The 12,500-nt window shown below is 40.3% G+C and overlaps 2 protein-coding genes across 6 annotated transcripts; one reads left to right on the forward strand and one right to left on the reverse strand.

The window, feature by feature from the left end:
- Positions 1 to 4: 4 nt before the first annotated feature.
- Positions 5 to 3,135, forward strand: LOC127801409 (uncharacterized). Of its 3 annotated transcripts, none has more exons than XM_052336528.1 (8): positions 5 to 141; positions 399 to 734; positions 928 to 1,008; positions 1,358 to 1,395; positions 1,688 to 1,767; positions 2,190 to 2,273; positions 2,494 to 2,602; positions 2,860 to 3,135. In XM_052336528.1, the coding sequence occupies exons 1-8, from the start codon at positions 124 to 126 to the stop codon at positions 2,999 to 3,001; spliced, it is 888 nt and encodes a 295-aa protein (XP_052192488.1). In that variant the 5' UTR covers positions 5 to 123; the 3' UTR covers positions 3,002 to 3,135. The 3 variants fall into 3 exon arrangements, with proteins under 3 accessions (XP_052192488.1, XP_052192490.1, XP_052192491.1); XM_052336530.1 differs by having other exon boundaries at positions 2,211 to 2,273; XM_052336531.1 differs by lacking the exon at positions 2,190 to 2,273.
- Positions 3,136 to 3,284: 149 nt separating this feature from the next.
- Positions 3,285 to 9,501, reverse strand: LOC127801408 (uncharacterized). Of its 3 annotated transcripts, none has more exons than XM_052336527.1 (9): positions 9,098 to 9,501; positions 7,046 to 7,133; positions 6,700 to 6,813; positions 5,726 to 5,808; positions 5,356 to 5,470; positions 4,219 to 4,310; positions 4,066 to 4,131; positions 3,819 to 3,929; positions 3,285 to 3,639 (listed from the first exon to the last, which is right to left on the reverse strand). In XM_052336527.1, exons 1-8 carry the CDS (start codon positions 9,397 to 9,399, stop codon positions 3,848 to 3,850), a joined length of 942 nt encoding a protein of 313 aa, XP_052192487.1. In that variant the 5' UTR covers positions 9,400 to 9,501; the 3' UTR covers positions 3,285 to 3,639; positions 3,819 to 3,847. The 3 variants fall into 3 exon arrangements, with proteins under 3 accessions (XP_052192487.1, XP_052192486.1, XP_052192485.1); XM_052336526.1 differs by having other exon boundaries at positions 3,819 to 3,935; XM_052336525.1 differs by having other exon boundaries at positions 3,819 to 3,912; positions 9,098 to 9,499.
- Positions 9,502 to 12,500: the final 2,999 nt, after the last annotated feature.

A 12,500-nucleotide genomic window follows, 5' to 3' on the forward strand; every position in this document is an offset into this window, starting at 1 on the left:
TTAGGGTATTCAGGTGGAATTGTTCTCTTCTCTATTCAGCTGCCTTAACCAGGCTAATATATCTGTGAGAGATGCCTGCAAGATGAATTAATCTCTGGCGGAAACACGGTAAGACTGTTGAAAATGAAAGGAGAAAAAGCAGTAAGTATATCTGGGTGTAAGCTATTTTATGCGTTCCTATTTGAGAAACTCAAGAGATTATTTTTATAGCAATGGTGATATTATTATTATTTTTTAATAACAAGATTACGGGTTTAAATTATGGGTTTACTTTGAGGAATGGTTTAAAATATTTGGAATAAAATTAAAAACCACAATACAAAAGAATTTTCCTAAAGCCTGTGGTTGGCTGCTATCGGATAAAATACACAGGAGATATATATAACTACTATTAACAGACGCAGCAGAAAAGGAGGGAGAGAGAGATGGAATATCTGTCTCCTCCACAGAGTAAAGTAGCTGCTGTTTCAAGCCTTCCCCTTTCGGCAAGAACCGTTACGAACCATAACGGTCAAAACTGTCCCTCCGACGTCTCATTTCCATGGCCGAATCACAGCCCCATCGGCCGGAAGAGCCCATTTCGTTTCGCATCTGCTCCTTCAACATTTCCGTTCACCGCCAAATGCAGACAGAGAAATGGCGACGAAATTCTGTCCACTTCTTCGGCTTTCGAAGTGCTCGGCGTCGCCCCCAACTGCTCTCCCGCCCAGCTCAAGGCCGCTTTTCGAGCCAAAGTACGCCCTCTTCCCTTGCTCGATCAATCTAATTCTTTGTCCATCCCTGCTTTTGTAATTTCGTTGCGGTTTAGCTTTTTGGGGGGTAATAATTGTGGTAACAGGAAGTGGGTTTTTGGTGGATTTGCAAGTTAGGTTAAAATTGATGCATATTTTGTTTGTCCGTTAGTATATTATCCTTTTCGTTTTGTAGGTGAAGCAGTTTCATCCTGATGTGAGAAAAGATGGGGAGAGTTCAGATGCTAAGATTCGGCGTGTAATTCGGGCCTATCAGGTACTAAATTTTTGCAATGTTTTCTAGACCAGTTTATTTCTTTTCTCTGCGATCCCTATTTTTAGAGCTTGAAAGATTTAATAAAGATGATAATGGATAAAAGAGGGAAACCCTATTAGTAGGAGCAAGTGAAGAAAATAGAGTTTTCCCAAAGATGCAGAAGAAGCAGCTGATGTCTCATATACACTGTTACCATTTGTTGCTGACTTTGATTTATCTGCTTGATGTATTTCCTCTTACTGTCAAATGCTCAAAGGCCTCCCAAATTCCCATTTTATGACTTCAAGCCATTGTTAATTCTAGAAATGTTGCAATAAGACAGTTAATACTACTGTAACAATCTATGCAGATCTTGTCCAAATACACCAAAACAGAGATCATTGAGAGGTAAACTGGGTGCTGGCTTTCCTTCTTTTGTGATTATATTTGTTCATAGTTTTACCTTCAGTTTGACATTTTCTTCACTACTTATTTATTTTTATTTTTTTGCTATATTGGGAAACCACCAATCAATATGGAGAAGTTTCATGGTTTATTATATCTATGAGAGTTAACTGGTCTCATTACCCTAATCGGCTAATCTATTGATTGCAGTTAGTTATTTTGTCAATTCTTGTTTTTTGGTTCACTTCTCGTGACAATATTTGTACCATTCTAACTGTGAAAGATGCTCTGCTAGGGACTGTCTTGATCCTTTCGATGAACCCGAATGCGAGGCATTTGATCTTTTCGTGAACGAGATTCTTTGTGTTGGGAAAGGTATTGGTACCTTCATCAGAGCTTTTCCCAACAGTGATTAAGAAAGTAGTTTGTGGATGGATACAACTTCATAAAATTTTATCCTATGATTTGCGTCCATAAAAAATCAAATGCCGGTTAAGAAACTCAGAAACCCTCAAGGTCAGATTCTGTAAGCAACGTTATACTGCCCCAACCAGTAGGATTCAATTGTAGACAGTTCAACGTGACATATGAGACGTGCTGTATCAAGTATATGATCTCTCTTTATCATAAAATGTATACCATTTTCATCTGGGAAAAATATAAAGGTCAATTCATTGCATCAATCTACGGGATTGTTGCCCCCTTTTGTAAAGGTCAATTCCTTGCTGATTGACTCATGTTTCCTCTACACATATGTTTCTTTTCTGAGCAAGTACCCTCGTTCAAATTACTTCTAGGTTGTCCATTTTCCTGTGTAGAAAGAGCACCCCACGCCTTCGCATTTTCTTCCCCAACAGGAACTGCACGGGCAACTTCTCAAGGTTTGCTTCTATTTCTTTTCGTTGTTTTTGTGTGTGAAGCATGACGAGCTTGGTAGAGTGATTAAGCTGATGAATGGTTGAAACTTTTGATAATGCCCCGTGATTTATTGACATCTTCTGGCTTCTCTCGATGGTTCCTAATATGTAAATGCTACCATAAAGAGAATTGTAGTAGGGGTTTTTGTAAATTAGTTGTTTCATTTTAATCCATTTTAATCAGGGCATGGCGAAGATTACCAGGTTCAGCTTGCAGTGGGACAGTGCCCTAGGAGTTGCATTCATTATGTGACGCCTTCTCAAAGAGTTATGCTAGAGGAGCTGCTTGACAGGTAGTTCACACACACCACTATTTCTGGGTAGTAATGTTGATCAAAAGAAAGACTTCTTCATATAGGATTCCTAACCTGCTAATGTTCGGGTGGTTTCACGTGCAATGAGATCCTAGGAAGGTGCATCGAGAGACAAAACATAGTATTCCTCAGTCTCTCCGGATTCCACCTGTAGCACCTAACTAGTGTTGCAATTTTGATGTGCATTGGCTTCCGTACTTCTTCTTACTTGTATCCTATGATGGCTTGCTTTGTAGCATCTTGAACATGCCTTACGATACTTCAGCTGAGGCAGACTTGCTTTATTCACTTATCATGAAGGCTAGATTTGAGAACAACCGCTACCAGAGGCCAAAGAAACAACCCAAGGCTTCAACAGAACGAGTCGATTGGTTCTGACATTCAAATGGCAGCATACTGCTTGAAACAACTTTGCTTTGTCGCCAAAGCGGTTGTATAACTAGTTGGTGAGGTAAATTTGCTTCAATTTGTCATGTTGGCAAAATGAAATTTGAAGCAAGGAGAACTTTTCCAAGCTAGAAACTGTTCGTACAGTATCAAAACAACCTGGACATGTACAACAATAACATCACGAGCCTTAATCTAATCCGGTGAAGATGGCTACATGAATTTTAGCTTTTCAATTATGTCCTTAATAGATGTAAACGTGAGAAAAAAGTGATGAATAGAACTATATGAAGCCAAATTTTGAGGAAATAACAAAAATATCTGTTGATTAAGATACAAATGTCAGACACTAATTTAGTTTATCTGCAGCATGCATCTATTGCCTTCTTAGCACTTACATTGTATTTATCATTTATGCTTCACAAAGCAAACACAGTATACACAATGCTAACAGATTTATAAACAGAACTGTGAGACTCGATTGTCGACAACTGACCATGCATTTAGCCGCACTTGTTTCATCTTGATATGACTTTCATGAATCGGTTTAATGAAGAGAAGATGCCTGCTGCCCTGTCGAAAAATGATGGGCCCTTGTCGGAATTCTCCTCTACATTTCCAAATATTATCTACAAAACAAGAAGAAAAATTGTAGATGGCACCATTTTGCTTACAATTTGTAATATCTATGCAACTCACAGTCCAAACCATGAAATACTTCCACTATAATGTGAGAATGGTAACTGGTTGCGTGAGAACTAAATAACCAGGGCATGCCGGTTTACTAAAATCTTTGGAAGTAACTAACCTCAAGTTCTTCTGCATCAGGACGGCTTATTAGTTCTTTCGCAAGAAGATACCGGTTTGGCCTGTCCTTGTCATCATAGAACACCTTCCACAACCTAGTAAAGCATTGAAACTGTAACTAAAGCGATGCAATAGATGAGTGTCTTTTTTTTCTGAAAGAATTTGCAGTTAGCATCAACTGTTGAAGCATTTTAGACTAAAATGCTATGAATGGATTTGAGAATTTAGTTGAAAATATTAGCCCTTACCCGGGATAACATCTAAAGACAGCTCCAGAAGGCAGAGGCCTCATTGAGTAAGTCACTGTAAAAGAGCTGCATTATATAAACAACATAAATTTCATCATTGCATGGAATATGATAGTTTTATACAATCCATGAACGAAAATAATGAAAAATTACCTTAAAAAGTAACGACGTAGCTTCCGAACGTTGAACCCAACCCCAACGTCCTCACTGACAAGACGTGGATTCCACATTATGAGAGGCCTAGGCTAATGCAATTTGGGGATATTGTTAGAAGAAGACTGCCATATGATTAAGGTGTAAACTGCAAAGTTACTGGAAAATAAACTTCTATGTTCTTCCTAGTTAGCAAAAATGCATTTCTCAGAGCAAGAGGGCTCCAAAGCTCTGCTATCTATAGTAGGGGTGTTTGCAGTGTGGTTTGTCTGGTCTAAAGCCCGTTTCAATATACCAAACCATATATATAGTTTTTTTATTATTCCAAACTGTGCGGTCTGATTTGGTCTCCATAAACCGCACCACACTGCACCGCAAAATACGGTGTGGTTTCCGCAGTTTGTCTGAGTGGGCTTTCTATTGGACTTGGTAGATTAACATATTTGGTCTAAAGCTTTTTTGGCCGATCATTTTAACATATTTTGAGTTTTTCACTTCAAAATTAACTTTTTTAAAAGGAAAAAAACTTTTTTAAAAGGAAAAAAAGGGAAACTATACTGATAAATAGTTTAAACAAACTACAACTTAATCAAAAATCAAAATGCAAATTTAAACATATTTTCAAAACATGCCATAACTATTAAAGTCTAAACACCAAGCATAATCAACTTACTACTAATTACTAAAGTCTAAACACTAAGCATAACTAATTAAAGTCATGGAGTTCAAAGTAAAATAACTTACAATCCAATTGAAATGCAAACTTAAAAGTTCAAAGTCTATCATACCTTCAACAAATTACAAAAACACAACCACATCTCCATAACATAAAAATAACACTAATAGTCAGGCGGTTCGATTAAAAACTGAAATTATTTTTATCAAAGCGTACGGTTTATAGATTTCTTAAACCATCTCAACCCATTCCCCTAAAAAAAACCATGCGGTGCGGTCGATTTTCACAGTTTAGTGGTTTTTTTTAACACCCCTAATCTATAGATTTTAGTTTACTATATTTGGGTTTTCCCGTCCTAAGCAAACATTTAAGAGAGCATGAAATTTCTTGAGGTTTTGGAAGCTAAAATGCATGAATACAAACATGTTTCAAATGAAGGATAATGAGATGGAGTAAGATACCGGATCATTTGAGAGATCAGATGCGATCCTCTCCACATATTCTAACATCTGGTAATCAGGAACAACCATCACAACAATTTCATCTCCATTGTCTACAGGCTTCCTGTCACTTAAACTGGACAAAGATGCCATAGTAGATTAGCTATCAGTAAGAAAATCGTAATGTAAATGCACAGAGGGATAATCTCCAGTTGTGAGATGAAGATAAACATGGTGCTCCAATAGGGATCCAGAGCAACTGAAACCTATTTAAGGATGCTTGTCATCAAAATTTACAACAGTCCTAATCAATGGAGGAATACCATAGAAACCGTGCCCAGATGCATCAAAAGAGGAACCATTTATCATGATACAGTAAAATGAAATTTACCTGGAGAAGCCAAAAGTAGCATCTTGCCACCGATATTTTAGAAGTGCAGCAGCGCCAGCATCAGGAAAGATAGCTTTAACTCTCTGCCATTGAGGTTCAGGATTAGCAAACAGTTTGGTTAAAAATATATTCTGATATTTCTTATTAGTTGCTGATGCATGTAAACAGATACAGGCCTCTTAAGTGTTTACAATCTCTTAATAAAGATGAATGTTGGGGAGAACAGGGAATGATCAAGTTAATGAATACAACAAATTTATGGTTGTACGCTTATGACATATGAGCCGGAGAACACTGGCTATTTAAGTTGAGCTTTATGTTTTCTTTTCATTTTTTATTGACAGAGGATCGTTCTAAACCTAATCCCATACCAGTAGTTTACTGAGGAAGTCTTGGGTATGTTACCTGGTCGTGAACCCTTAAATCAGCTAGCACTTTTGGGTGGGGCCCGTGTTACACACTCTACGGTGATAAATTTAGACAGTGCAGACAGCTAGGTCACCTGTAACCTCGATCAAGATTACCATGGGCTGAGCATAATTTTTCCTGTTTTGTGCAGATGGTTTTAAGGAGAGAATGACTAGTCTGTAAGACATTTTCTGTATGGATGTTTACATTTGAGGGATTTTTGTTTGCATTTTCCCTTTTTGTAACCCACGCAGCACCCATTTGTGCCTTTTAGCAATATATTTTTACATTAATGTTGCATGCAACAACAACCTTCCCCGACCCTTGCAAAGCGGGAGCATCGTGCACCAAGGACACCTTTTTTTTGTTAATGTACTTACACATGTTTGCTGACCTGAAAAACACTATTATGGTTTAGCTAGACAGTCAACAAGTCATAACTATAGCTGTTTCTAGCCTCACTCTAGCACTGAAATTTCTGTCAACATACTTCTTCACATTAATAGTGGGGAGCTTTTAATTTGAATACTTCGAAAGTGTTAGATTTGCAGCATGTCAAAGCTAACCTGACAGTCTGTTTCTTCAATAAGCGTATCCAAGAAAATTCTAGACAGCTCCCAAAGCTCACTTTGGGCCCCCTCGTCATCTAGAAACTGCAACTGCGGGATTAAAAGCTCAACCTGAGGGGGGAAAGGCAAATATTGATGTCAAAGTTGACAAATAAAATTGGCAATGAGATGTTGCAACCTCCATATAAAGTAAAACTACCAAAAATGTAACTAGTAATCCTTGGAGGAACAATTTGGTAAACTCTAGCTTATATTACTCACAACTCAAAGAAGAGTTCTGATGTGGCTCAAAAGGCATTAGAAGATTAAGGCATTGTAAGGTTAAGTATCAATCATTCCTTACTATAGCTCTCATTCCACCAGAAGAAACGAAAGTGGCACTTGCTTGGCTTGACTGTCGGACAGCGCCCTCCAAATCAGAAGGCAGGCAGCTGAAACAAAAAATTGAAACAAGTCAAACCATCTCCTTCCACTGCTTTAATAGATTGTTTATATCATGAAAGAGGGATAGAGAAGACAGGAAAAGTGAAGTTTGTTTTAAGCTTTAAACACACACTACAAGAATGAAAAAAGTAGAAATCATTTATGATCAAGTATGAGAAAACTTTTTCAAATTTGTGCCCCAACAAATTGTGTCTGAAAGAAGATTAGGGAACATTCTTCCAGGCTGAGAAATGAAAAATGCATCTAGATAAGGGGAAAAAAAATTTGGGAATTGGCTCAGGTACTTGAGAACTTGAACAAGATATAACGAGTCTATATAACAAATTTAGAAGATAGAAATTTGGTACAAAATTATGGTTCTTGGCTAATTGAGAGTGGTATCATCACATTGAGATTGGTTTTAGGAAACCCAGCCAGTAGAATTGGTCGTTTACATAAAAGATGATCACCAAGATTGTGGGTCTGAAAATGACAACTTATACCCAGAAGTAGGAGTAGGATAAAGCACAGAACCCTTACACACCTGTACATTTAATTTAGGCTTAATACATAATTTAGTCCCTAAACTAATCAAAAAAATGGCTTTAAGGATATCAACTAAACTGTACTCACTGTTCATCCCTGGACAAAATAATTTATACACTTTTAGTCCTTGACTTAACCGACGTTAACTTTGCCACGTCACGCTGCCACGTCACCTACATGTCACTTTTCAGTACTGCCACGTCACCACGGCTTAATGCATTTTTTAGCTCCTGGACTAATAAAAAAAATGATTTTAAGGATATCAACTAAATTGTGCTCACTATTCATCCTTGGACAAAAAAAATTTATACACTTTTAGTCCCTAACTTAACCGACGTTAACTGAGACATTAATTTTGGCTTATCACGCTGCCACGTCACTCAAAATATCCACATCTATTGTCCATATTTTTATAAAAAAAATGTCTCCACAGTTGGGCTCCCTGACCACGGCCATAGAGAGGCTGGGTTCCTCGACCCAGCCGTGGCTAGGACCGGGAACCTAATGGTCGGGCGACTGGCTGCCATGGCCGTCAGCTGTTGGGGGTCGGGGAACCCCAGAACCTTGGTCCCCGACCCCTAGTCATTCCCTGATTGCTGGGTTTAGGGTCCTTGACCCCCAGTCGTTCCGAGGCGACCGGCAATGGCTGAATCGATGATGGGTGTAGAGGCAAGAGTGGTCCAAAACGAGGAGAGAGGGAGAAAGGGGGAAAATGACGGGTGCTGGGTGTGTGTTAAACTTGTTTTTTTTTTTTTAATAAAAATATGGATAGCAGACGTGAATATTATGAGTGACGTGGTAGTGATGTGGCAGCGTGACGAGACAAAATTAACGTCTTAGTTAACGTCGGTTAAGTTAGAGACTAAAAGTGTATAAAATTATTTTGTTTAGGGATGAATAGTGAGCACAATTTAGTTGAAATCCTTGAAGCCATTTTCTTTATTAGTCAAAGGACTAAAAAATACATTAAGCCGTGGTGACGTGGTAGTGCTGAAGAGTGACGTGTCGATGACGTGGTAGTGTGACGAGGCAAAGTTAACGCCGGTTAAGTTAGGGACTAAAAGTATATAAATTATTTTGTCTAACGATGAACAGTGAACACAATTTAGTTGATATCTTTAAAGCCATTTTTTTGATTAGTTCATAGACTAAATTATGTATTAAACCTTTAATTTACTTAAGGGAGGACAGCAACAATAACATATCAAATCTCTTTTTAATATCTGGAGTCTGACAATATAAATTTTAAAATTTTTATCTATGATTTTATCTGAAGGGAGACCCTATAACTAATATCCCTACTTTTAACTAATATCCCTACTATGTGAAGTCGTACAATGTTAAGTAATCAACAACTAACGAAAAATTTGTCGGGTCAAACAAATATGAATTCGCTTGATACGTGGGTGTAAAAATGCAACCCTACCTGTCATCTTCTTCTTCTTGAACCATATGCTGTCCTGGCTCAACCGAAGGCGACGGCGGTGACAGCGATGGAGTGGTGAACTCTTCAGTATTATCTCGGGGATCTTCACCTTGGAACTTGTCGAACTTGGCACGAGTTCTAGAGTTAGAGCGAGCTCTGTGGAAGGAAATTGAAATACCATTGGACCCAGAAAGAATGGAGGCCCGAGAAGACCAGGAAAGGAGAGTTGGTGAAGGTAATTTGGGAATTGAGGCAGAGAAGCAGCAGCACAAGTTTGAACATGAAGCGGCGGCCATGGCCATCACTTGCCCTTTCTCTGCCCAGAGCCCCCCATAAAACTACTGCCACAAAGAGAGAGAGAGAGAGGGGCCCAAGCGGTCTCTTGCTGCTGGCAAAGCGAGGGGATAAGCTGAGAAGGAGAAGTATAGGCTGCAACGCGGAATTCCCTAAGAAACTATGAATAAACATGCAAGACCATTTTTTTTATTATATTTTTAATGGTAATATCAAGTAATAATAATTATTTTTTGTTTTAATAAAATTGTGTATTTATTGTATTTTATTTTAATATTAAAATAATCTTATAATTTGATAATAAATCTATCGTATTCTTAATTATTTAATCAACTGATATAATTATTTATATATTAAAACTAAGATATAATATGAAAGTAAGGTACATTTATTATTGTTTAACTATTATTCTAAAATTAATAGTTAATATTATTTTATTTTTAATTATATTATTCATTGTAACAATAAGTAGATTAAGATGACAAAAATAAATAAAAGCACTTAATTTTTACTATCTTTAATCTTAGAGAAAACTTTCATTGTCTAACTTTTGATTTAGTTTTATTACTGTCGACGTTCGATTTCGGCCGACCGTGATTCGTTTTGGGCCGCGGTGAGTCAATCCAAAAAATACCGAGAAGGAAAGAAAACCCCCCCCAAAATTCCAAGCGTGTACACCAGAATCTTTTACGTGGTTTGGCCAGAACGATGCCTAGTTCACGGCCGCCGTCTGATTATTCTCTCAGAGTGGCGGTATCTGATTATTCTTTTCGTCTTTGCCCCTCATGGTCTCTTTGATTCCCATTTATATTGAGGGGCTTTTACAATTTAGATAATATATAAAAATACAGTAATTGTATAATGGGGGACAAACAGTTCTTATCGCCTTCAGTGAGATTCTCATTACGAGGGGCATGGGCTGTTACAGATAAAGTGATCGGACCCTACCTCTGACTTCTCAGCAGTTTTGCCACTCATGCGAGCTGGAGGTTTTAGGTCAGCGACCTGGATGGGCCAGCGATCTGGAGGATATTTCAGGAGCTCGTTAGTCGATTGCTTGGAGCTCGTTGGGGGATTACCGGGAGCTCGCCATATGCTCGTTTTACGAGTTCCGGATCTTTGGTGGAGGCTGGACTTTCCTTGACGAGGTTGTCTGGGCCTTCTTGGCCTTGGGTGATTGGGCCGGTCTATTGGACCGAGTCTGGCCCATGCGGGGTGATGCGGGAAATACATATAAAATAAGCCCCCCAGTTCGCGGCGCGATCTTCGCGCTGGGAACTGACGCGTGCCAGCTGTTCTTCCATCCCTCCGACTTCTGCCCAATCACTTTAAGTCTCGTCGTTCCACGCAGCACGCTTTGTCGGCAGCGCATTTAATGCGCGCCCCCTTCCAATTTCTGCGCATGATTATGCCCGTGGGACCCACAAGCTGTTGTGCGGTCGCTGGATGCGGAGCATGTGATAAGTCGTCATTCGATCCGACGGTTGGGATGGACCAGGCCGTCAGTATAAATAGTGGGGAGTGTCCACCCGCTTCTTCTTTCACGCTATTTTGAAAACTCCCTCAAACCTTTGCCTCCCTGCTTTCTCTTTTCTCTCTCGAGGCCTCCATTATCGCCGTGCATTCAGACGTCTGCCGTTCTCGTCCGGTGCTTGGTACAAGTCTCCATTCAGACGTCAGGCGCAGCTTTTAGGTAAGTTTGTCGTGACTTTCTTTTTCTTCTTGTGAGGCCGTCCACCGTCGGTTAGCCGTCAGTGGTTTCTCTGGCTTCGTCGATCGATGTTGTTCTCATTTTTGGAGAAACGACACGATTCAGTTTGGCGTTTGCTGGGCCTTTGGGTCCAATGACCTTAGGATTAGCTTTTCATGGAACACCGGGCTTGCGGTTGCAGCCCCTCCGCCCTAGGCGGTACCCCTTTTGCGAAGCACTCGGCCTGGAAGACCTAGGGGACGTTTTAGGGTTTTTCTTCTAGTTTCTTGAGGTCTGGTTCGCGACTTGCGACCTGACTGTTCTCTCTTTTCCTTTGTAGATGTCCGACCAACACCGTGGAAGTTCAGGTCAAAAGCGTTGCAATTATATCGTAGGAGAAAACGACACTTCGAGCTCCGAAGATTGTCTCATTATGGAGGGCCAAAATCTTGGGGGTGCGAGCTCGGGGAGCAGGGAGGTCGCCGTCCCGACCTCTCGGGAAACCGAGCTGAAGGTTCAAGATCAGATCGCTGGTGGGAGTGCTGATCTTGCGGTCTTCAAGAGATTCTCATCCAAGGCCAAGCCTCACGAGGTGATGACTTGTGCTCAGGAGTTTCGTCTCCCCAGGACCTGCCGAATATACATCCCTGCTTCGAGCTCCCATGCAGCCTACCCGCCAGCCAATTTCATAGCTATTAGCTCCCAACACCTCGAGTCTGGCTTTAGGTTCCCAGTAGCCTCGTACCTTATTGCCCTCTTAAACGACGTCAGCTCGCCCCCTTCCAACTAACACCGAATTCGTATGCCCAACTCACTTCTTTGGCCGTCTTATTCTTTATAAACAAGCTTCCTCTCCCTTCGCCAAAACTGATAAGATTTTTATTTTCTTTCAAAAATGCCAAGGACGGGCTGTATTACCTGGCGGCCCGTCCTTCCCCGTACAAGGCCGCCCTTCCTCAGGGTAAAGCAAAGGGGAAGTCCAACGTGGGCGATTACAAGTCCAGTTGGTTCTTCGTGTCTTGCCCTTCCCTTTCTCTACTTAGGAATTGTAGCTTCGCACTGACCCCTAGTAAGAGAATATGAGCTCTCATAAATCTTTCCTTTGTTTCGAGAGTGCTTGTTTTAACTTGCTCATGCTTTGATGCAGATTTTGGGGGGAAGAAACCGATTTTATCGGCCGAGGAGACTGATATCCTTGGCAAACTTGTGGCTACGGAGTCGAGTTCAGAAATTCTTGAACTTTCGGACGAGCTACTTCCCGAATACGAGCTCGCCCCTCCTCTTGGCACCGAGACTATCGAGGGAGATCATTTCAGGGACTTGGGTGCGGAGATTCTCCCTTCCGGCTTGCAGGTCGCTGAACCGAACAGTTCAAGAGGGGAAGCCGACTAAGACGATAATATGGTTGATCTCGAGCTC

Source organism: Diospyros lotus, chromosome 5 (assembly GCF_014633365.1).
Source record: "Diospyros lotus cultivar Yz01 chromosome 5, ASM1463336v1, whole genome shotgun sequence".
Classification (NCBI taxonomy): Eukaryota; Viridiplantae; Streptophyta; class Magnoliopsida; order Ericales; family Ebenaceae; genus Diospyros; species Diospyros lotus.